We start from the raw sequence: 25000 nt of genomic DNA, 5'->3' as shown, positions 1-25000 counted from the left end.
CCTTTTCAACTGTCATGGCGAGATCAGCAACGTAGACAGAAAAACAGACAATGCCAGTTATTTGCATGATCAAAGCATGTGAATAGAAGCCTGCACGGCACACTTTCTCCAGCTGTGTGTGTATGTAGTCTACAGCAGCCGACAGTATGTGTGTCGGATTGATGATAAGGCACGAGATCCTCGCGAAGGCAGACAGCAAATTATACATCGCAAGTGTTTGTTGTTGTTTCTGTGAGGGAAATGTTGGCGATCCAGCTACTAAAAGATCATTTTAGTTCGATCATTTTCTCCAGTGAGTTGCAGTGTTTTTTTTTTAATCAACATTCTAAACCTGGGCACGATCGTCTCGGCTATTGTATCGGTAACCGGCTCATATCTCATTATTGCCAATGAACAGGAGATCAATAGTACAATTGGTTGTACTGTTGTATTGCATATCCTTCGCCTCCTGTGAGTATTTCTTATCAAGAGGATCCTGATTGCTATTTAGAAGCTATACCTTGCTCGCCGATGAGAATAACTCAAGCCATCATAACCAAAGCACGACAACAGCCTACATTGATTGGATTCTGATTAAATTGTGATTATCATTCCTTTTTAATCCTTTAACTCCTTTAATTTGTTTTTTAATACATACAATTTCCGGCAGCTGTTGTTTTAGTTGTAGATGTTACTATTACTACATACTGTTGATAATGATGACGATGTGGATGATGATAAAAAAATAAAAAAAATTGTATTGATTATGTAACACCACTTGGTTTGTCTGATTTGCAGCGTGTTGGCTTTGTGTGTGCTTGCTTGCTATTTGAATCACCTGTGTAATTTGCCTAATTACCTTCCCCCTCTGTCAGTGTGTGTGCCCCGCCTAACTGCTCTATCATCCTCCTGGTCTCAGCTGTGTGGGACGGCCATCCCAGCGGGGGAGGCTGGTGGAGGTAGAGACCGGAATGGAATGAGGTATGGTATCACACAGGTGTGACGTGCCGGACAGCGTTGTCTTCTATGCGAGTCCTATGGACAAACTTTGTCACGTGTCGACTTAAAAATGACCCTGCCGGGGTGCTTAGTGGCGTAGCACACTAATGCGCTTACCATGTAATCTCAAGGTTCCTGGTTCGGTTCCGACCCTCGACCTATCTTGCATGTCATCCCTCCTCTCTCTCTCCCATCCTTTTTGTCAATCTCTACTGTCTCTATCCCAATAAAGCAGAAATGCCCTAAAAACATATTTAAAAAAAAAAACAAGTGGTTGTCTCTTTTTGACGGGCATCAAGCTTGCCAAATGTGCCTCGTGATAAATAAATAAAAGCACTTTTCAGCCACTCGTGGGGTACCTTACGAAACGAGCAAAGGGAGCTAGCGGGCTAACTTTAGCTTCAACATGGGATTTGTTCAAAGTTAGCTCGCAATGGGCATTTGGCAAGCTTGATGCCCGTCAAAGTGGACAACCACCTGACGAACCCTCCAAGAAAGTGAAAGAAGATTTCTTTTACAAACTGCGTCTTGGCTTCTTTTATTTTGATAAAACGACAAAGTCTCTGACTCTGTCTGTCCACAGGACTTGCATAGAGGAAGATGCTAGTAAGATGCTATTCGGCTAGTGTGTCAGATGGACATCCCAGAACTGGTGCAGAGATGGAGAGTTGATGGAGTTGAAGTATAGCCCAAAGAGCAGTTAACCTATAACTTATCTACATTATTGAGAACCAGGACCTCTGCCTCCCCTGCACCATCCCCTGTGTATGCATCAGCTGACTCCAGGCCAAGGAGCCAGGAGATGTGTGTTTGATACCATTCCTCATTCAATTCCATGCATTACATCATCATCCACATCGGCATCATTATCAATAGTATATAGTAACAGTAACATCAACAACTAAAACAACAGCTGCGTCCTCCGATTTTCTACCTCCACCAGCCTCCACTGCATCCCAAGACGGTGCAGGGGAGATGGAGAGTTGCTGGCAAGTGTCGCCCAAAGTGCAGTAAAGCAATCTAAATTATTGAGAACCAGGACCTCCGCCTCCCCCTGTCCCCCTGGGTGCGTCCCACTAGTTGATAAAAGGGAGTAGCGGAAAGTCTTGGGACACACCTCCTGTGTATGTATCTGCTTTCAACGGCCCTTGTTTGTGTTGTCCTATGTATTTGTTAGCACTCGTGTGAAGTCAATACAAACAAAATAATGGGAAATAAATTAAACTTGTGAGCGTGGTGCTCTCTCTCTCTCTCTCTCTCTCTCCTCTCTCTCTCTGTCTCTCTCTCCTCTCTCTCTCTCTCTCTCTCTCTCTCTGTCTCTCTCTCTCTCTCCTCTCTCTCTCTCTCTCTCTCTCTCTCTCCTCTCTCTCTCTCTCTCTCTCTCCTCTCTCTCTCTCTCTCTCTCTCTCTCTCTCTCTCTCTCGTTGTGCCAGTCTGCCTAACCCTAACCTTAACCCTAACCCTAACCCTAACCCTAGATGCACGCAGAGCCTTCTGATGCACACCTGTTCGAGGCTGGTGGAGGTAGAAATCGGAGGACGGGCTCGTTGTAATGCATGGAATGGAATGAGGAATGCGTTTCTCATTCCGCCCCGTGCATTACAATGAGCCTGTCCTCCGATTTCTACCTCCACCAGCCTCCGCTGGTTCCCACAGCTGCGTGGAGATTAAACGCTCCAGCACCAGGTTGCCTTTGGCTCTGTGGCCAAGACTGGGCCCCGTCCTCCGATTTCTGCCTCCACCAACCTTTCCTGGTAGCTATGCAGTTATCTTCAATAAAAGTATTCATAGACTCACCCACTTTGTCCAATTTCCTAGATTACATGCTATGCAATTGATCTGCAGCAAGGAACTTAATTTTGTTTGTGATAAATGTCTATAATCTGTGCATTATGATTTGCCAACATTTGTCATAGGCAGCAGGAGTGTATAAAAAGCTATGTCAGTACTGCACAATTATTTTACGCCTGCCCTTGTTGGGCGGTTAAAAGTTACCGCTTTTAAGACTAACCTCAAGACCCACCTTTTTAGAGCTGCGTATGGTTGCCCTTAGCAACTCCCCTCCTTACTGCCTTTTCCCTTTCCCCATGTCAAGATTATTGTGTACTCATATGCTTTCATTTATGTTATGTGTTTTGTTTTTATATCAGATGTATAGTGGGTTGAGACCTTGGTAAAAAAAAAGCACTTTAAAATGACTAATTTGAGCACTTTAAAATGACTAATTTGAGCACTTTGAAACCTGAATGTTTTTTTGTTATGCTTCATCACTGCCAATGTCAGCATGTTGTGCTTTTAGCTGTAGCTTAACTGTTCTTACTCTAATAAGGGTGAGGAGCATTGATTTGTCCAGACTGAACTTCAAATTGATTAATGTGATCAGGGTAACGAAATATAGTTTCTAACAAAAAGTCAATAACAATCGCCTCAGTGATTGCAGAACTGAAATGCTGGTGGCTGCAAGTGAGTAATACATCTCCACGATTAAATGACACTGAAAGCTAACCATGTTTTACAGATAATGCATATTGAATCTGTTATTAAACTGTGTTATCAGTGCTGTGGATACCTGTGATCATTACCACATCATTCCCCACTGGGACCATATACACAGAGAAATGTATGCACTCACTGCAATGTAAGTCACTTTGGATAAAAGCGTCAGCTAAATGGCATATATAAATGACATATATGCCTGGAAACAAAAAAAACAGTCTTGTCAAATAGCTGACCTGTACTACGTAGGCCGACTGTTACTATGTGAAATATAGGCTATTAAACAAGGCCGTGCCATAGTTCATTGATTACAATTGATTGATTCGATTGAATGATGTATGTGTATGTGGTGTTATCTCCAGATACAAGTCTTACAGCTGACAGGATTGACCATTTAAAAGGCTGACGGTGGGTTTTCATCACGGCTCCTCATCAGTACCAGAACATGTGATCACATCACCCCTGTTCTATCATCATTGGGCTACCAGTAACAACACACAACATTATTGTCTTGCCTTTAACATATAAAGCCCTCAATGGCACCTGGAAATGTAGCTGATCTGATTAACTCCTACCAACCCACTTTACACCCCCTGATCGAAAGACGCTAGATTGCTTGTCGTGACCTGCTTTAAAAAGAAAACAGCCGGAGGCAGGGTTTTCTCTTATCGAGAACCACTTCTGTGGAATAGTCTGCCTGCCTCTGTTAGGGGCTCAGCGATCATTACCACTTTTAAGACTAACCCCAAGACCCACATTTTAATAGCTGCATACTGTTGCCCTTAGCAACTCCCCATTCAACATGTCGCAATTTTTGTGTTTTTGATTTGTGCATTATGTACAGTGCGTTGAGACCTTGGTGAAAACACACTTTAAAACTAAATAAACTTGAAGCTTGGCTTTCATCCATTTTGAGAAATCCCCACTGCTGAGACTCGTTCCCTGTACGTCGCGAGATACAACTCCTCTACTTTAGAAACGGACTGCCCCTGCACTGGTGCCAAGGCTCTGATGCCACAAATCAGATGTTGATGACGATTCATGACAAATTCAAGATGACAGTGCCCATAAATGGCATTTCCTGTCCTCACGTACCTCTCATCGGAATCAAGTGTGTGGTCCGTGGTTTGCTTCATCCAGTTATTATGTATTATCAGTGGTCCCTACAGAGGAACCCAGAGGAACACAGACTCAGTCTCAAAAGAAACCACATCTTAACCAAACAGGGGTTTCTGTAATGTATTCCTCCCTGTCAATGATTTAGGTATTATGCAAAGTCTCTCCCTGCCTGCTTGTTATCAGGGTAGTGAGTGTGTGTGTGTGTGTGTGTGTGTGTGTGCCTGCGTGTGTGTGTGCGTGCGTGCGTGTGTGTGTGTGTGTGTGTGCTGGTCCCAAGGGATGCTGGGAGGAAAGCCACCGGAGCAAAGCTGTCCTCGAAGATCATGTACAGACGAGACTGGCAGACCGGCTCCTTCTCTCGCTTTCTCCTTCTCTCTCTCCTTCTCTCTCTCTCTCTCTCTCTCTCTCTCTCTCTCTCTCTCTCTCTCTCTCTCTCTCTCTCCTCTTCTCTTTCTCTCTCTCTCCCCTTCTCTCGCTCTCTCCTTCTTTCTCTCGCTCCTGCTCTCGCTCTTTCCTTCTCTCTCTCTCTCTCTCCTTCTCTCTCTCTCTCTCTCCTTCTCTCTCTCTCTCCTTCTCTCTCTCTCTCTCTCCTTCTCTCTCTCTCTCCTTCTCTCTCTCTCCGTCGCACCAGCAGGGTAAGAGGGAGTTTCCACACTCTGTCAGTCCCGCTTCCGACCGCTCCTCTTCACTGGACGTCCACTGAATGATTTATCTGCCCCTTGATGGCCGTGACCAGTACCACTGACATGTGAACCATGTCTGAATACTAAATCAGGCCCCAGCGCTCAGACGGGGGACAGAGATACAGGCCAGAGACACCCGAGACAGACAGAGGTGGTGGAATTTACGGTTGGTGCCAGACATGTTGTGTAATTAGTTTCCTTGCAGACTTCATGCTACTGCAAGGACATGCCCTTGGGAAATTGGTAACATCTTGATCAACAATCGGTTCTCTGTAGTATGTACAATGAAGTTTCAAGTCACTGAAGAGAAATGCCTTTAAATCACTACTTAATTATGTGTCATTATTTAGTGTCTGTGTAATTGCAACAGTCGGTATTTAGGGAACTACAAAACAAATTGTTGCCCAAACTAATAACTATGATTACACATGAATCGCCATTTTCTAATCCTTTGTCCATTATGTCAATGATGAAAGGACCCCCTCTCGCTCCTCATTTGCTGGTGTGGACATGATCAGTCAATCAAGCCCCTTTAAGCTGCTTTTTCATTGCACGATATTCGCCACAAATTGATCGGACGCCAGATGAACTTCAGAAGAACTCATTAAATGTTAAAGCAACACATCTTCCGATTGAACTTTCTCCTCCTTGTGAAATGTGAAACCTACATCAGGGAATACGCTAATCAATGTCCTGGATTTGGTTATTGACCTCATCACAAGTAAACACAGGCTGAAACACAGCAGCATGTTGTCTGTAGTTCCCATTTAGCCTGAACACTACAGTGTGTGTTCCTGATTTACTGAGACTACATTACTAAATCTATGGGCTATTCAGACTGTTGGGGCTTTAAAAGCAGGCCTTAAGATGCATATTTATTGACTGGCCTATGCTAACTCCTAGACTTTGATTGCTGCTTTTATGACAGTAAACATAAAACATATATAAAAAACATATATATATATATATACAGTACCAGTCAAAAGTTTGGACACACCTTGCCAAGAGTGTGCAAAGCTGTCATCAAAGCAAAAGTTGGCTACTTTGAAGAATCTAAAATATAAACCATATTCTGGTTTGTTTAACACTTTTTTGTTTACTACATAATTCCATATGTGTTCCTTCATAGTTTTGATGTCTTCAATATTAATCTACAATGTAGAAAATAATAAAAAATAAAGAAAAACCACTCAATGAGAAGGTGTGTCCAAACTTTTGACTGGTAATGTATAGAATATATATATATACGTTTTTTTTTGTTTTTTTTCTACCTCCACCAGCCTCCCCTGAGATAGAGAGTTTAACTGGTACTACAACACTATACATATTCAAAAGGTCTTTTACATCCTGTCAGTATGTAATAAACTATAATAGCAGTTCTGGCCCTGAACGCTCACTCTTTCCCCTGCAGTTACAACTGTGCGCTATGCTCCTGCTTTAATTTGGCATTGACTGGTAACTGCAAGTACAAATTAATCTTAAGCTTAATGTACTGTGTGACTGTAATCACACATATGTGCCTTGCTGGGCAGCACAGGAGGTACCGCCCATTAGAGAGGTCATTTGGTGATATATTCAACAGCTCTTTGACGTCATCTCAGTTGCGCTTCGTTTAAGATGCAGTCCTGGAAGCTCATTCTTGGCCAAGCAAGGTCTACTGTACTGTATGACAGGGGAGGCTGGTGGAGGTAGAAATCGGAGGTTGGAGGCTGGTGGAGGTAGAAATTGGAGGACGGCTCATTGTAAAGCATGGAACAGAATGAGGAATGCTGTCGAACACACACGTTTGATACCATTCCTCATTCCGTTCCATGCATTACAATGAGCCTGTCCTCCGATTTCTACCTCCACCAGCCTCCCCTGCGTGGCCTTTACCATGACAAAAGACTTGAAGAATCCATTTAAGCCATTGTTCCCTTTCTACCTCACAGGATGAAGGGTGTGTGAAAAGTTAAACAGCTCTTCAATTATACTCATAATTAATAACATCTTAACAACACCACAATGCACTTACATATCAAAACACCCAACCCTGAATAAAACAGTTGTTTCGCAGTGAAGGCACTTAGTTTCGACACTCAATTATTCATGTCAAAGTCACATGAGCGAATCAGGTAGGGCTCGTGAGGTCCACCACTGTACCTCACACACAGACCAAGAGAAGCAGAGTGAAGAGGACCAGCGATTTCGCACTGTTACGCAACCGCAAATTAACACACTTGCGTTTTGCCGACAAGGTCATCTGGGCTGGTGGGAAAGGTCTGCGCTGCGGCCCGGAGGAGTTGAGTTTAGTCAGTGTGAGTGATGTGTGACAGTGTGAGTGTGTGTGTGTGTGTGTGTGTGTGTGTGTGTGTGTGTGTGTCCATGTGTTTGTCCATGTCTGTGTGTGTGTGTGTGTCCATGTGTTTGTCCATGTCTGTGTGTGTGTGTGTCCATGTGTTTGTCCATGTCTGTGTGTGTGCGTGTGCGTGTGCGTGTGCGTGTGCGTGTGTGTGTGTGTGACCTTCCAGGCAGCCAGCGACAGCTCGGCTAATGGTTCACACAGAAACAGTACACTTCCTGTTCCACGTTCTTATATTATTCACGTGTTTTTGTTTGTTACGCACGTAAGCAGATCAGACGTACTCTGCATCTTGAACATCAACAAGATGTGGACTGTAACAAATGTTTTTCGAACATTTAGAAATTACAGTGGAATGAAACGCACAGACAGAATCCCACCGGGGTGAGTGATGTCATGGGATGTCTTAGTGATGTCAAATGAAGCAGAGAGCGGAGAGCTGTGGGCGGTTGCATCACTCTGTGTTGTAGTGTAAATAAAGCCACTGTCTGTGATTCAACAGGAAACTCATCTTTTTTTTTTTTTTTTTTCTTTTTTTTTTTCTTCATCTGGAAGGTTCAAGTCTTTTGACTTGAATCAGAATCAGACATGATTCTTTTGACTTGAATCAGAATCAGAATCAGAATTCTTTTATTATAAGTATATTTGCACATACTTGGTGAGGTTGGTGCATGGACATAAAAAACAAATAGCAAATACTGACAAGAAATTTACAAAGTAGCAAAATATTAACAAAATAGCAATAACAAATTTACAAATTGACAAAAAATGAGACATACTCTCGGGCAATGCTACGCACTAATGACCAACCTGTGGAACAACACAAATGGCATTCTCTTCCTGACTCATACAACGCTCATTGATTATTAAGAGGAGAGATTTTGCAAATGTGTGTTGTTGGAGGTGGGGGGGGGGGCACTCAGACCCACACACACATGGACACACACACACACACACATGGACACACACGGATACACACGGGCACACACACACATGGATACACACATACACACACACACACACATGGACACACACGGATACACACGGACACACACACACATGGATACACACATACACGCACACACAGACATACTGTGAGTTTTTACAGCCGTGTAGCCCATATTTTGTCAACCTAGTTCATTTGAGTTGTGTTGACCTGACAGTGTGTAATGTTTTTTTAGCAGCCAACCCCATATCATCAAGAATACTGAGGCTAAAACTAGTAGTTGCACTATTCACACGCCACTATTCATATCATATCTGAAAACATACATTATACGATTTGCCAGAACAAATATATAACTTGCATACCTTATTTGACTCACTAAATAAGCCTTATTCAACGCATTGAGTAAGCCTTATTTGACGTGTGTTTGGATTTGACACGGTTAAGACCTCTACGGCATTCCATAATTTTGTGTGACAGAGAGAGTTTAGAATTCAGCATTTCCAGGATTTCTGTCATGAAGAGGAATTACAGCAGGTGGGTGGCCTGCTGGACGACGCTAGCATGACGTACAGGTCACATGTGTGTCCCTCAGCCCCAAGGTACCAAGGCAACAGCAGCACAGCACGGAAAACATTTATTCTTAGGATAAGATAATTAACCAGCCAATTAATGAGTAGAAACTCTGAGTCAGGCGGGAAGGCTGTGCTGACACTTCTCTGACCCCAACACTAACAACATTAATAATGGCTGACCAGCAGAAGGAAACAGGAACTATGCTTCCTGATCATTTCACTATCATGGAATGACATAACCTGCATGCATCTACTGTACATGGCTGCGTCTACGAGGCCGCATCTGCGTGGCTGCATCTACGAGGCCGGTGGAGGTAGAAATCGGAGGACGTGCTCATTGTAACACACGGAACGGAATGACGAATGTGTTGTTTGATACCATTCCTCATTCCGTTCCAACGACTCAACCTCCAGCAGCCTCCCCTGATGTCGACCCAGATGCTAAATATTACATTAAACAAACCCAGTGGTGCGTTTGATATACCTAATCTATGACAGAAAATACCTCTTTCACAAAACATCCTCGGTTTCAAGACTCTCTCCTTGAACACACACCTGTGATCGTAGAGCATGGGGCTTATGGGGTTAGGGTTAGGTGTGAGGATAATGGAGAGTTTAGGGATTGGAAATATGATATGTGGATGAATAACATATGAGAAATTGAATGATGTGTCCCGCAGGTAAAGTATTAATAGTTTTAGAGTAGACAGTGAGGCGGGTTAGAGAAGTGCTGGAGCTCAGGGAGAAGAGGCTTGGTACTAGGCAGAACCGTCTCCAAAGCTGTGTGCGTGTGCGTGTGTGTGTGTGCGTGTGCGTGTGCGTGTGTCTGTGCGCGCGCGCGTGTGTGTGTGTGTGTGTGTGTGTATTGTGTGTACTGTGTGTGTCTGCTGTGTGCTGTCTCCAATGCATTTAATATCAGAAAATAAATTGCACATATAGTACTGTAGGGCTTAAGCAGCACTTGTAGACAAACAATGGGCTGCGGGAAAGTAGGGCATAACAGTGAGGCTCCAGACTCTGGAAGGTGTAAGCATGAATCATATTAGAAAGACAAGAACAGGCACTTGCTCTGCATGTAACACTGTGATAATTTAAATGGGCTGTTGGACACAGAGTACATAGACACACACAATACACACAGACACATACATAAGAACACATGTACACACACACACATGCACACATGCATACAGGCAATGCACACACACCAACCTAGTTTTACAACCTGGCGTAAAACCGTGCTATTGATCGCCAGGTCATTATACTGGGTTGGGCGCACACACACACACACACACACACACCGCTTGAAGAGATGCATAGCCTACTGTAGGCATTGTAAAGGTCAGAAATGACATTTTGATATTTCACAGTGTACCTATGTTTTAATATCGTCTGGTGTATGCAAAAACATGACTTTCAGCCAATTTAAAAGGTGAGACGTTGAAACTGTGAAATGTCAAATGTATATCATATTTAGAGGCAAGGAGGCATCATCAAAGTATATTCTATAGTGCAACTTTCCCAAATACCCAAAGAGATGTCGAAGATAATTTACTAATCAGTGACAGATAACTCTGTGATCTGTTACTCTTTAAAGTCTTAAATGGATTCTTCTTGTGATCATTGCCATCTCTATTCTATACGCCAATTTGCCAAATCTGCAGCATTTCCACCAATCAGTGGCGGGCCCTCCTTTTTTCTTTTTCTTTTTTTTTTTCAGAACGGGACACTTTCATGTTGTTAACATAACAAGGTCTTTGTCACATTTATTAAGCTGATAAGCCATTGGCACAAAAACAGAACGTGTTGTTCCCAAGCCCGGGACCTTTCACAGTCAGCCTGGAAGGCACCGTGACGTAGAGGTCCCCAAAGCAATTACCACCATGCCATAGCACTCCCTCTTTGTTATGAGGCCAATTACAGCCCTTTAGGCTGCCAGGCACTTTCATGTAGTCTAGTCCATACCCCGGATGCAGCCTACCTCTATGGTAAATTTAAAGACAATATAAGGGTTAGTAATCCCACACCTAGCGAAGAGATCACCACAAAACAGATGGTCCTAGAACATTTGGAGAAGGCAGTAAAGAGGGGTAAGGTCAGATTGAGGGGTTGCTAGAGGTGAAGAAAACAAAGGATCAAAGCGGGAGGAAACAGGATAGAATAATTAAAGATAGGGTAATTAAGTGATAAACAAAGTTGAAAACAACCAAAACAAAAGGCTTTTGAAAAGAGCCGGGGTGTTAGAAAGGCCCGATTAGGCAAACGGCCGCCAGCCAGGTGGGAGTCGCCCACCTTGATGACGAAATGTAATTCTTGAATGTTATTGGTGTATGTAGACAGGAAACAGAAATGCGTTGAATAGAAGGCGTTAACCTGTGTGAAATCTATAAAGACAGGTGACTGAGGTAAAAACAGGGTCAACTTTGCAAACCTGAACGGCTACATATTCTCTGTGAATAAAGTCTTTGAATGAATCAACAGCTCTGGTTAACGGTATTTTATTTCAAAGTATTATTACTTAAATTCTACGACACCTCCTGTCTAAAGCAAGACACTTGTATGTGTGATTACAGCCACACAGTTTAATAAGCTTAAGACAGTTTTTTTGGGCCTAATTAAAGCAGGAGCACAGCGTAACTGCAGGGGGGAAAAATTAGCTTTCAGGGCCGGAACTGCAATTACATTCAGCTGAGATGACGTCAAAGCCGTTTTGAATATGTATACAGTGTTGTAGTACCAATTAAAGTCTGTATCTCAGGGGAGGCTGGTGGAGGTAGAAATCGGAGGACGGGGCCCAGTCTTGGCCACAGAGCCAAAGGCAACCTGGTGCTGGAGCATTTAATCTCCACGTAGCTGTGGGAACCAGCGGAGGCTGGTGGAGGTAGAAATCGGAGGACAGGCTCATTGTAATGCACGGGGCGGAATGAGAAATGCACATGTTTGATACCATTCCTCATTCCATTCCATGCATTACAACGAGCCCGTCCTCCGATTTCTACCTCCACCAGCCTCTAGTCTGCTCTAGTCTAGTAGTCCCATCTAGACTGGGAGCGTAGATGCGTCCTTCCAAGTGAGTGCCTATCCTCAGGCTCTTACCAGGAGCCCATTGTAATAACCCATGGAAGGAGGCAGTGCACTATTTTAATATTTACTTCACTGACAAACAACACTGTAGAGCAGAGGAGATAACTGATGAGCAACGCCATGTTCACACTCACAAGGGAGGCTGGGAAAATACCAGACTCCCGCCTAGGCTTTGTTTAGACTCTTCTTCCTTGCGCTCATAAATGTAAACAGAGCAAAGTTATTTCTTGGTGGATTCCAGTGTTTCCCTCTCTCCATCCCACCTGGGTGCGGAGGAGGGGAGGAGGGCTTGTGTGAAGACCCAGTGGACAGGATCAACCCCCTCCTGGATGTTGAGGAAGAGAGTCAGAAGAGAACACATGGGATGTTCGTTATTCTTAGCTCAGAGTCTTGAGTGCTTTTCAAAGGAGTGTCAAAACGGGAGCAGGAAGACTGAAGATTGACGATTGAAGTCTGGTCTTTGATAGAGAAAGGACTCTTGTGGGTTTTGGGTTTTGTATTCATTCACTGACCCTAGGGCGTCTGAGAAAATGTAGAGCAGGATGCAACCTATGTTTCTTTTTGTCGGGCGAAGAAGCATTGAGAAATACAAAATATGCATCATCATCATCGTCATCTTCTTCTTCATCTTCATCATCTTCATCATCATCATCTTCATCAACATCATCGTCATCTTCATCATCATCACCATCGACATTGCCATCTTCAGCATCATCATCATTACCACAACCACCACCATCATCATTATCATCATTATCACCATTACCACAACCACCACCATCATCATTATCATCATTATCATCATTATCATTTACAATGTGCCTCACAGGAGGCACTTCTGCTGCAGATGTAATTAATCCACTGTATTACTGTTGACAGATATGGTGTCAACACTTTGTTTCTGCCTCCACTCGATGTGAGGGGTGGTGCAAAGAACATGAAGGGTGGAGGTAATATGCACACCGTAAAATAACCGTCATAACCGTAAAAATATCTGTCATAACCCGTAAAATAACTCTCATAACCGTAAAATAACTGTCATAACCCGTAAAATAACTGTCATAACCGTAAAATAACTGTCATAACCCGTAAAATAACTGTCATAACCCGTAAAATAACTGTCATAACCCGTGCTAGATAAACAATAGTATGTAGTGAGAGAAAAAAACTGCTATAAAAAACCATTATACTAATGTAATATATACATATATGTCATATAATATATGTAATATACTAATCCAGGCTTTGTCTTTGCCTGGTGTAAATAACATCCCTCCCTTGGCGCGAGTCCAATCTTGTTTGGTACTATGCTGTGTACTCACCAGTGGAGGCTGGTGGAAGCAGAATTTCAATCCATTCCTTCCTCCACCAGCCCCCCCTGTCTGTATACACATCCAGTCCTGTTTCTGAGCCACGGTTCAGAAAGCCTGTTGGTATTAGATTAGATTAGAGTAGAGTAGAGTAGAGTAGATTAGATTAGATTAGATTCAATTTAATTGTCATTGCACAGAGTACAAGTACTGAGACCACGGAATGCAGTTTTGCATCTAACCAGATAGAGTGCAAATAGTGGCAAAACTGCAAAAAAGACATGATATTGTAGAAAGTGCATGGTATTTCAGAATAAGGTATTACAGTGAGTATAAATAAATGAATATAATAAGTGAATATACGTGAGATGAATATCAACATGATATGTACAGTTGAACAGTTGAACAAGGGCAACAGGTCCTGAGGTATGTTACATATATGTAAGATGTGTAAATAGAGACCAGTATAATAAATATGATATGTGCAAACAAGCAGTAGTGCAAAAAGGTAAATTGAAGTCCTGTAGACCTGTATCTCAGCAGGCAGAGAAGCTTCTAGAAGGCAGAATAGAAACACGCCTCTGAGGACATTTCAGGGCCAGAGGTTTTCTCCACGGGAGGCAGAACGAATGAAGCCCAATTTATCCACCACTAGACCAGAGATGTGAGTCGGAGAGAGGGAGGAGGGGGGGGGAGGAGGAAGAGGAGGAGGGGGAAGATGAGGAGGAGGAAGAGGACGAGGGGTAGAGGAAGAGGAAGAGACAAGGAGGGGGTAATATCAACTATCTCTGGTCTGCTTATGAACACACATCCTCTTAGATAATATCAACTGTCTTTGGTCTGCTTATGAACACACATCCTCTTAGATAATATCAACTGTCTTTGGTCTGCTTATGAACACACATCCTCTTAGATAATATCAACTGTATTTGGTCTGCTTATGAACACACATCCTCTTAGATAATATCAATTATCTTTGGTCTGCTTATGAACACACATCCTCTTAGATAATATCAACTGTATTTGGTCTGCTTATGAACACACATCCTCTTAGATAATATCAATTATCTTTGGTCTGCTTATGAACACATAGCCACGGTCTGCTGTTGAACCCAAACATAAAAAGGAAAGAGAAGATTTGTTGCATCCCTGGCAGTGGAATGTAAGCCATGACTCAGCAGATGGCTTGGTGAGCATTGCTGATGTCATGACTTGGCCAGCCATGCTGTCATGTGACATGAATGCGGGTGAAAATGAGCCAATAATCAAAGCTTTGGTCACAAATCTCTTGTCATAATTGATTGTTGTCTGTAAAAAAAAAAGTGTATTGGCTGTGTAAATTGAGTAAATTTTAGACCTGCCAGTGAAAAATAGCTCCATTGACTTTGAAAAAGAACGCACACTTTACCCTTTTCTGTCTGACATATTGACTCAAAGTCGGGGACGACGACGACACACTCAGATAAAGTTTCACCCTTCCAGCCCTTTCCCTGAGCCGAAGCCCTGAGCCCGGTGTGCATGCTGCGTTTTATAGGAAGTCAGCCCAGACTTCTCCTTTCCTCTCTCTGAGTTTTAAATAGATGTCAGAGTTACACTCTCCCATAGTCATCAGTGGTGAGTAGAAGAGGAGCAGGAGGAAGGGGGAGTGGGGGGGGGGGGGGGGTGGCAAAGAGGGGGAGCCTTGTTTGGATTTCCTCATGCTGTCTAGTCACTGGTTCCTCCTCAGACACAAACAGTGGATAATGACCTCCTTCGTCTCAGTAGCCCAGACATACAGCACGTCTCCTTCAGGGGAGGCTGCTGGAGGTGGCGTTTGATGCCGTTCCTCATTCCGTTCCATGCATCACAATGAGCCCGTCCTCCGATTTCTACCTCCACCAGCCTCCACTGCTAGACCTACAGTACATACATGTAGTCTAGCCTGCTATAAACCCAGCCTCCCCGAGCCCCTAATGAGAATGCTTCCTGGCTTAGCAGACATGTACTGGCGCTGCCCTGTACAGTTAAATCACTCTCTCCCTTTTTTGGGACAGAATAGAGAGGGGAGTGCTTCTGATGCTGCTTCTGCTGCTGCTGTGTTCAGCGGTGAAATCAGCTGAACCGAACTGAGCGGTGGTTGCATAAGCACATTACAACGGTCCCCCCTCCCCCTCCCCCCACCCATCCCCTCCCCCCCCCCCACCCTCCACAGCCCCTCCCAACAAGGCAAGCGCTGCCCGCGGCCTATCATTAACCTTGACAGTGAGTTTCCACTGTGCCCACCCCTCCCCCACCCACACCCTACAAGCCCCCCCCCCCCCCCTCTAGAATAGGGGTCAAGCATGAGTATGTATGCATATCGCTTATGGGAAGTGTGTCATCCCTCTGGGCATGGAGTTCAAGACGAGATGATGATATGATAATACACACATATCGTAATACATTACCTGACATTATGTGGCTATTGTGCCCAAATTACACACACACACACACACACACCACCACCACCGACACCACACTGTCTATTGTGTTGCCGTGGCACCCGCCGCTCTCTCTTGTTGAGATGTGAAGTCGGTCATAAAGAGGTCCTGGCGTTTGTGGCTGCGGCCCAGCAAGTGACTTCTCCCACAGACACGGACGCTGAACGGCAGAGTGGGAGCCAGCCATCTCCTCCTCCCAGCCACGACAGCCACCGATTTCACAGCTGAGCTGCACTGAATGGCACTGGCTTTGAGTCACATTACCTGGATGAGTGGGTGTTGGTTAAGGTCCTCGTGTGACCGCCCTGTGACCAGCAGTTCAGATCTAATTAGTGGCTCTCTCTCTTTTCTTTTCTTTTTTTAACAGAACCACGAGAACATCAAGTCACACACTGTTACAGTGTGGAGAAGTTTGACATTTTGTCTGACAATTTCACTAAAAGACCAATTGTATTAATTCAGCATTAAAGCAGTTGTGTTACATTTATGACCTATAAGTCTCTTAGGAGAAGACAGCAAATGTCCTTTACTGCAGATTACTGAACCTCCCTTGTGAAATGTCCAATTACTTGAATAACATTGTATGAGGTACCCCGGGAACTGGAGGAACGTCAACTCTTTTATCCTGCGACAGTGATGTGAACGAAGGCTGTGAGATGACAGAGCAGTCATCAAAGCTGAAAAAATATGTGGGTCGTTGTTATAAATCAATTCCTATTGATCCTCCGCATAGACATGATATTTCAATAAACAGCAGGACCCATGCTCCTGTAGCACACAAAGGGCTGACCAGCCATCCTCTCAATAAATACAAATCAATGAACAGCAAAGATGAAAAAATTAACATACACATTTATTTTGCAAGTAATAAGGGCACATTTTGTACAAACTGTAAACTAGGTACTGCAATAAATTTGAGGGTTAATCTTTGACACCTGCTTTGACAACTGCAGAACATGGTAAATTTCATGTGACTAGTGCCTTTGACTGCTCAATAAACCCACACTCAAAAAACAGCACATACAGTTTGCTACTCACATTTAAGGATTTCAAGATAAAAAAGCACTTGTGTTCATCACATCTACATTTGAACATTGTGCAATACTCTTTTTAATTTTATGTTACATGAAGTTTTGTCGTTAAATGTCGAGGTAGGGACGTCATCGTCATAACTACCGCGAGTTACCTAATAGAATTAGCTCTTCAACAGTACCCCTGTAATTTGACCAATCCAAAAAGAATGTTGTTGTTGTTACGTCATGCACAGCCTGGCTGTCATTGGACGCAGGGGGAATTCCGTGCTGTCAGATTGGCTAACAGAAGCACTGTATCATGTGATGTCACAACAGAGACAGAGAGAACATGGAGATGTCACCAGTTCCTCATCTCCAACCTGTGGGGGAACCCTAAAGGAAAAACCCAACTGATCAAACCAGGCATTCTGCTTTTGGAATGTCACAAAAATCATAAAGTGGCAGTTGACTGTAGCGGGTAGGAAACTGAACTGGTAAACATGGGCGAGGCCCTGATACAGATATACATTATGTCATTATATACGGCATTATGTCCGTGAATATTCATCTGTATCATAAATATATATATATAAAATCAATAACACTTGGACCACCTTCAAATGCCACATTGTCACACATTTCAGCGGCAGAATTGTTCATAATTGCTCACATGAATGTTCATATCGCTCAAAAGAAATCTCATAAACCATAATTGTACAATATATTACAGCATCGACTCTGCATCACATTCAGCAGGGGAGGCTGGTTTACTAATGAACTAAACCTCTCTCTGAGTATCAGCATCTCTCGTTGAGCAGACAGGGCCGGATGCGGTGGGGGTTGGTAGGGGGCTGGGGGCTGGGGGGGGGCAAATTCCCAACATAGCAGCATTTCATCGTGTTCAAATTTCGAAGATTATGTGGTACATTTTAATTATATATTTGAAGATAATTAGAAGACAAATTAACAAAATAAACAGGCATGTAGACAGACGGAGAGAGAGAGACAGAAAGAGAGACAGAAAGAGAGAGAGAGAGAGAGAGAGGGGGAGAGGCAGAGAAAGACAAAGAGGGAGAAAACTGATATGGTAGAAAATGACAGAGAGAGGTCTTTTCAGAGGGAGTTCATATTTTGCAGGGTTGGGGTCTAATTCAGGAAGTGATTTCCACTTGTCACATTTCCAGTGCGACATCGTTGACAACATTGCAATCACTGAATTGATGGAATTGAAATTCAACCCACCTCAACCCTAATCTTTTGGCACTTGTCATGGGGTTCAAGACCTGATGGACATTCACTCTTACTAAGAATTTGGCTTCATTTAATTAGGATATCTAAACTCAATGGGAAAGCAATCCTAGCTGGGGGTCGGAGAGGCCAGCTTTTTTCAATGTCACAACCATGCCGAGCCAATAGATTTTCCCCCTGTTGCATCTATACCGCATTGAATTTTCCAAAGCTGGAAAGTCAAAAGCTTAATTTTATACCAACAGCATAACAAGTTAAAGATACAATACAGAACAGGAGTCGGTTTCCCAAAAGCTTGGTAGCTTAAGTAGTACTTAACAATCCCAACAGCCCAGCTGCAGAGCCACAAGAGAGTAACAACTGTCAAATCAATGTTTGCAGATCAGTTTGACGTACCTGAAAGAACAAAATTCGTTACGTTAAGAACTTTTCTGAGTCTGGATTGACAAAAGAGATACTAGTACTACTTTAGCTCCGAAGCTTTCGGGAAACTCACCCCTGTTCTTACAAATTCTTTACATACAATTTTGGTTTGAATGTGGAGTGTATGGTTCATGATATAATGTGAACCGATCTTCTTATCTCAGATTATCCCCCACAGTTCTTCGTATAAAGCTAACAAACTTTGGGGGAAACAAATAATTTGTTCATGGGTGTGAGGAGGTGTGCCTCTGTATGTCCAGTCAGGTAATTTCTTCTCAATATTTCTATTTAGGGGACCCACCTTTGCCCAAGCTAGGTCAAAAGTTCAATATAATCACTTACAAACTCTGTGATGTTCAACAGCTCCCTCCCCTCAGACCAGATAATGGAAGAGCAAAGCTGGGGCCTAGAGAGATTCAGGTTCAGCCCATGCCACCACGCTTCACCAAACACTAGTGGTTCATTTGGACATCAAACCCCTGTGCCTTCCAACCACGGGGGCTGTGATACATTGGTCAGTGGAGCCACACGCTAGAGTGTGACTATGTCCTGCACCCATTCCACACTGTGAAATTACACCCAAATCCAATTATTGTAATTCTAAAGTCGATGTGAGCAGTGTCTGCTGATAAAGGGCAGTTGTAAGGGCGTAAAGCAAAAGGTTATTCTGTGGAGCCTCGCGCGCTGCCACTCTCTTACTGCACATTATTTTCACTAACCATGTTTTGCTCCTTGGAGATATTGGACTTAATTCAATGCCGCAGAGAGACACAGCAACACCAGCACAGTCAGGGCCACCAAATGAGAAATTGATCAGTTTAGAACATATTATAATTGTGTGCCGGCTTCAATATGCTGCTTTAAACACAACAACAACAACAACAACAACTGTCACTCTGTTGTTGTTGTTGTTGTCGTTGTCGTCATTGTTCCTCCACTACCACAGCAAAGCTCCAGCCTCACCCTGACTAATTGACTAAATCAGGTTTCGGCGGGTTAGCAAAGGTCACAAAGTGTCAATTGCGTTTCGGTCGGGTGGCTGCGGTGACTTGCAAATGGTACACTCATTTCATTTTCAATTATGCATTCGTGGCATTCAACGCTGAGTAAAGCTCGTTGTTTTCATGCAAAGAGATTGTTAGCCTCAACTCTGCAGACAGCGATGCTGGAGTGTCAGGGGTGGACCGACTAGCCAAAGGGATCACTGATGCCACGATAGAACTGTGAAGAGGCAACTCTTTTTAGGGGGAGGTTGTCTAGATGAACGGTGCACCGGGGTGGGGCTGATGGAGGGAGGGACGGAGCTCTGAGGTGGGGCTGATGGAGGGAGGGACGGAGCTCTGAGGTGGGGCTGATGGAGGGAGGGACGGAGCTCTGAGGTGGGGCTGATGGAGGGAGGGACGGAGCTCTGAGGTGGGGCTGATGGAGGGAGGGACGGAGCTCTGAGCTCTGTGACGCCTAAAGTTACCGTGGCAGAGAGGCGGCTTGACTGGACTCCATTCTGTGTAACTGACAGCCCTAGGGGCTCTCTGGAAGAGAGGCCCTGCTCTATATGGGGACTGTGAATGAAGCTCTTGAGCGCTTTTCTTCTAAAGCTGCTTTGACAATAAGCTCTCCATCATCTACTCTTGCCTTTGGTATTTCCTGATAAGGAAACACTTGAGTAGAAAAGGGGAATACAAGTGAAATATTTATATATGCCATACTTGGCATTGGACATACTTGGCTTTGGATGGTGACAAAAAACTGTAGCACTAACCCTACCACTACTGACGTTTCCCACTTTCAGTCCCTGAATGAAATAAATACTAAAATAAACCTTGTAGGCGGCACACTTTTGGAGTTCCTTTACTGAGTCATCGTTAGCGTGGCAAGAGGTTGTTTTCAACTCTCAAATGAATCATGATGAATATCGGAAATGAAAACAAATGAATCACACACTTGTAGTCAGGTTGACAGCAAAAATATATCAAACCGATTACCCTAGTAGTTCTTTTCTGAAGAACATGAAACACACGCTATACATAAATGTAAAGCACTTACCTACAAGACATTTTTCTAATATTCTACTTCTTTCTCCTAGGATATTTGTAATGTCACTACTGGTAAACACAGGCAAATGTATACATATTTGTAAATACAACACATGTATACACGTGCATATTTCTGCTTCCTTTTTATTCAAGTTATGGGAACATTTATTAACCATTTTGTCTACTTCATTATCAATAAACGCTGAAGGTGTTTTGCAGATAGTTATCCAGGATAAAGTGCCTTCATTTTAAAACATTCTGTAGATTTCCATGGTGATTAAGAGTCTTAAGGTCCGCAGTGATACTCAGTTTGTATATAATCCCACACATCTCCATGCCGTAATTCTCTGGTCTCTCCGTGGGGTCCCCTGGGTCCTGTTTAGGGTCCCCTGGGTCCTGTTTGGGGTCCCCTGGGTCCTGTTGGGGTCCTCTGGGTCCTGTTTGGGGTCCGCTGGGTCCTGTTTGGGGTCCGCTGGGTCCTGTTTGGGATCCCCCCTCCCCTCCTGTTTGTATACAAACAACCCCCGAAACATCCAACCCTCCTTTGTTCAACACGTCACGGTTTTGTGTTGACCGTTCTGAGTTATAGGATTAATCTTATCCAGCGAGACGTCTGCATCACTGTCCAAGTTCCCCGAAATAGCCGGAGACAGCTTCTCCACGCTTTTACTACAGCTGATCCCCACCTCGTCCTTCTTCTGCAGCTCCTCCTCTTGACACAGGACACTGTGTGGGATCACATAGGTGCTGTTGGCGCTGTGGCTCTCCTTGGGAATGTGCCCCTTGGGCTGATACTGCGACTGGGATGGCGGACCCCCACCGTTGTTGTTGATGCTGACTATCTCGATGGCGTTGCTGCCCGGACACAGCCGGTGGCAGCCGAGGAGGATGGAGAACGCTTTGCGGAAGTCAGCGTTGAAGGCATAGATGATGGGGTTGAGGGAGGAGTTGGCCCAGCCGAACCACACGAACACGTCAAAGGTGGTGGAGCTGATGCAGGGGAAGTCGTTGGGCAGGTTTTGCTCGCAGAACGGCACCATGCAGTTCAGGATGAAGAACGGGAGCCAGCAGCACACAAACACCCCCATAATCACAGAGAGGGTCTTTAGGACTTTGGTTTCTCTTTTGAAGGACATCTTGAAGGAGCTCTCTGTCTCCATGTTGGTGTTGTTCTCCATGCTGCTGTGCCTGTTCTTGGCGCTCTCCGCGGCCCTCTCCAGGGCGGAGATCCTCCTGATTTGCTTCTGGGCGATTCTGTAAATCCGGGTGTAAGTCACGATCATGATGAGTACGGGGATGTAGAAGCTGATGAGGGAGGAGGAGATGGCGTAAGTCCTGTTAAGGCTGGAGTCGCAGTTGTCCGGGGGCAGCTCCCCCATGTATGTGCCATTGACATCAGCATAGCTGGTGGTCTGAGCCTTGTGCCAGTTCAGTTGGACAGGGATGAAGGAGATGAGTACCGACAGGGTCCAGGCGACACTGATCATAATAAACGCCACCTTGGGGGTCATCTTCCTCTCGTAGCGAAACGGGCTAGATATGGCCCAGTATCTGTCCACGCTGATGACACACAAGTTCAAAATGGACGCCGTGGAGCACATGATGTCGAACGCCACCCAGACGTTGCAGAACGCACCGAAGGGCCAGAAGCCGACGATCTCTGTGGCCGCCTTCCATGGCATCACCAAGATGGCCACCAGCAGGTCCGAGATGGCCAGGGAGATCACAAAGAAGTTGGTGACCTTGGAACGCAGGTGGCGGAACTTGGTCACGGCTGCGCACACGAGCGTGTTCCCCAGCAGGGTGGTCAGGATGAGCAGGAAGAGAAAGCAGCCGGTCAGAACGCGCTTGGATGAGTCTCTCTCCGTTAGCTTGCTGTCGCGGACCGTGGAGACGTTCAAATCCATTGTTTCTGTCAGCTTTGCGAGAGACGCAAAATCACCCCATAATTCCAATCACCTGAGTGAACGACGGATAGAAAATGGAGCCATCACTGGTTGCCTGGGGACCAGCTCGCCTGGAGGCTGGGTCACCAAGCTCATCACGGCCATCATCAAGTCCTCAATAAATATTTCAACAAATATTTCTCTTTTGAAATGTGCCCAAAATTGTATGCAGTTCATGAATCCTCAAAGACATTCTGATGATAGAGCAACAGTGTAGGCTATCAGCAATATTCCATATGTTTACAGTTGAGTATAATATAATTTACATACAAATCTAAACTTATTTTTTTCTCAAATTGTTCAGTGCTGCGTTTCTCTCTCTCTTTCTCTCTTCTCTGTTTCAATGAGCTGTCAGCCGTCATCTGAAACTTTCACACCATATTCTGGTACCAGGCATGGTAAACAGAGGCTGGACCAATCATTAGCCTTATATACGAGCTCATCGATACAGCATATTGATCGTATTTTCACTGCGTTTATCTGATTTGTTTAATGACTCTCGAGGCGTGTCCGAGTGATTATATTCGTGCTCTTATTGACGCTCCGTCCAGTACAAGCTGCACTCCGCTCTGCCACTGCAGGGCACAGGGTTCGGGCATGCGGCTTAATACCGCTTTGGACGGTGATAGAAACGTGGACATAGCCACCACATAGCCTTAAACATCCAATAGTGTTAAAAATATATGCGTATCGTCACGTCAAATTCAATAAACCGTCCATGTATTTGTCCATGTATGAGTGGAACACTAGAATGTCCTTGTGTGTGATCTTTTTTTTTTGGTTTCAAGTCTGTAACATCGAACATAAAAAATAATCAAGTTTCCATACGACACCAAGAACACATAACAGGCTACATCTTACTGTGAAGCGAGACATAACAGTCCTGGTGCTGAGTCCGTTTGCCCGGTCCGTTTTTGTCCCACAATGACTCTCCAAAATCGCAATATGACTCCATGGAAGATGACATGTCAACTTTAAAAACAACAACAGCCGCCTTCGCCAATACACAGAAATCCTCACAGAAATCGTGCATCAGTTGAAAATAGTAGATTATGTTTGATTTCTCTTTCCCATAATTATTGGCTTCCGCAAAAATGCGCGTCTGGATCCGCTGGCTTGATCTCCGGTAGTGGTCGGGATACAGCCTCGGGACCCACAGAGAAGGTGATTCACATTGAAATATGTTTTTTTTGTGTTTTTTTTAAGTTTACTTTACCTTTCTCAGGCAAAAATGTGAGACCACAACTGCACCTGTGAGAAGGTTAAATCCAATCCTACAATGGTCAATTCAACCTCTCGTCGTTTATCCTCTCACCAGCTCCAAATGAGCGCGAATGAGATCCCCGCTCCAAGTTAGTCACGCTTTCCTAACGCGCTGGTTGGCGCCTCTGTTTCCATTCGAATGTGTCTTCTTTTTCTTTTCAAGTTACAGTGAAGAGATGCGACCACTCCATCGCGGTCTCAATGGGCAGCGCACTGGCATATCTGATGTCTCTCAGTTGTAGATGGAGGGGAGATAAGACCTTTGTCAAGCCGTTTTCACGCGCGCCCTATCCACTCTCTCTCCGCTGCGCACGAGGGCTTTTTGGAAACGTCCTCATCTGGTTCTCTCGAGTTCATTTCAGAAACGACCCATGCATCAACACGGTACAAGCGGAATATGCCAATATTAGCCAATGAAAGGCAACTTTCTCTTCGAAATTGACATCACATTTTAAGACCATTACATTACATTGTAATTGTATAGCAATTAATTTGGTTTAGACGTCTGAACTTTAAACCTTATAGGTCACAGTGCGGTATACGGGCTACGTGAGATATGAGCTAGGATATCGAAACTGGAACGAAATGTAGGCTATTAACTATCAACACAGGATGAAAATATCTCTTATGAGAAATGGTCTTGGAAGTCTGGAGACCCAAATTTCGCCGACAGATATGCACAGTAAGAAGCACAATGAGGCCATCTACTGGATACTTAATTAATTAATGATAGAAAATCAAAATATGACATCTGCAAATATAATTTTCAACATAATCGACATGACTGAATATTGGAAGAAAAGTCACTGGAGTCAAAGTCCTCACAGTGACCACAAACTGATGAATCAAACCCCTGCCACACCCAAAAACCTATGTTTCCCTACATACGATATTTGTGTGTGTGTGTGTGTGTGTGTGTGTGTGTGTGTGTGTGTGTGTGTGTGTGTGTGTGTGTGTGTATATACAGTGCATGTCACGATGAGACCATCCTCTGATTTCTACCTGTGTGAGTAGTGTGTGTAGGAGGAGACACTGTGTTGTTACATGTGAACTACAGTGTCCCACTGATCAGATGAATGCGTG

The 25000-nt window shown here is 44.2% G+C and overlaps 1 protein-coding gene across 1 annotated transcript; it reads right to left on the bottom strand.

Moving 5' to 3' along the window:
* Positions 1–20994: 20994 nt before the first annotated feature.
* On the bottom strand, positions 20995–22656 carry drd1b (dopamine receptor D1b). Its single transcript, XM_083664897.1, has one exon. The coding sequence runs from the start codon at positions 22613–22615 to the stop codon at positions 21257–21259; it is 1359 nt and encodes a 452-aa protein (XP_083521023.1). The 5' UTR covers positions 22616–22656; the 3' UTR covers positions 20995–21256.
* Positions 22657–25000: the final 2344 nt, after the last annotated feature.

This window comes from Argentina silus (genome assembly GCF_951799395.1).
Source record: "Argentina silus genome assembly, chromosome: 2".
NCBI lineage: Eukaryota > Metazoa > Chordata > Actinopteri > Argentiniformes > Argentinidae > Argentina > Argentina silus.
The sequence above is the reverse complement of the archived record's forward strand: the minus strand, read 5'-3'. Positions and strand labels throughout refer to the sequence as shown.

Coding starts and splice junctions, on each gene's coding strand:
- drd1b (XM_083664897.1), bottom strand. CDS start 22,615: ATGGATTTGAACGTCTCCACGGTCCGCGACAGCAAGCTAACGGAGAGA.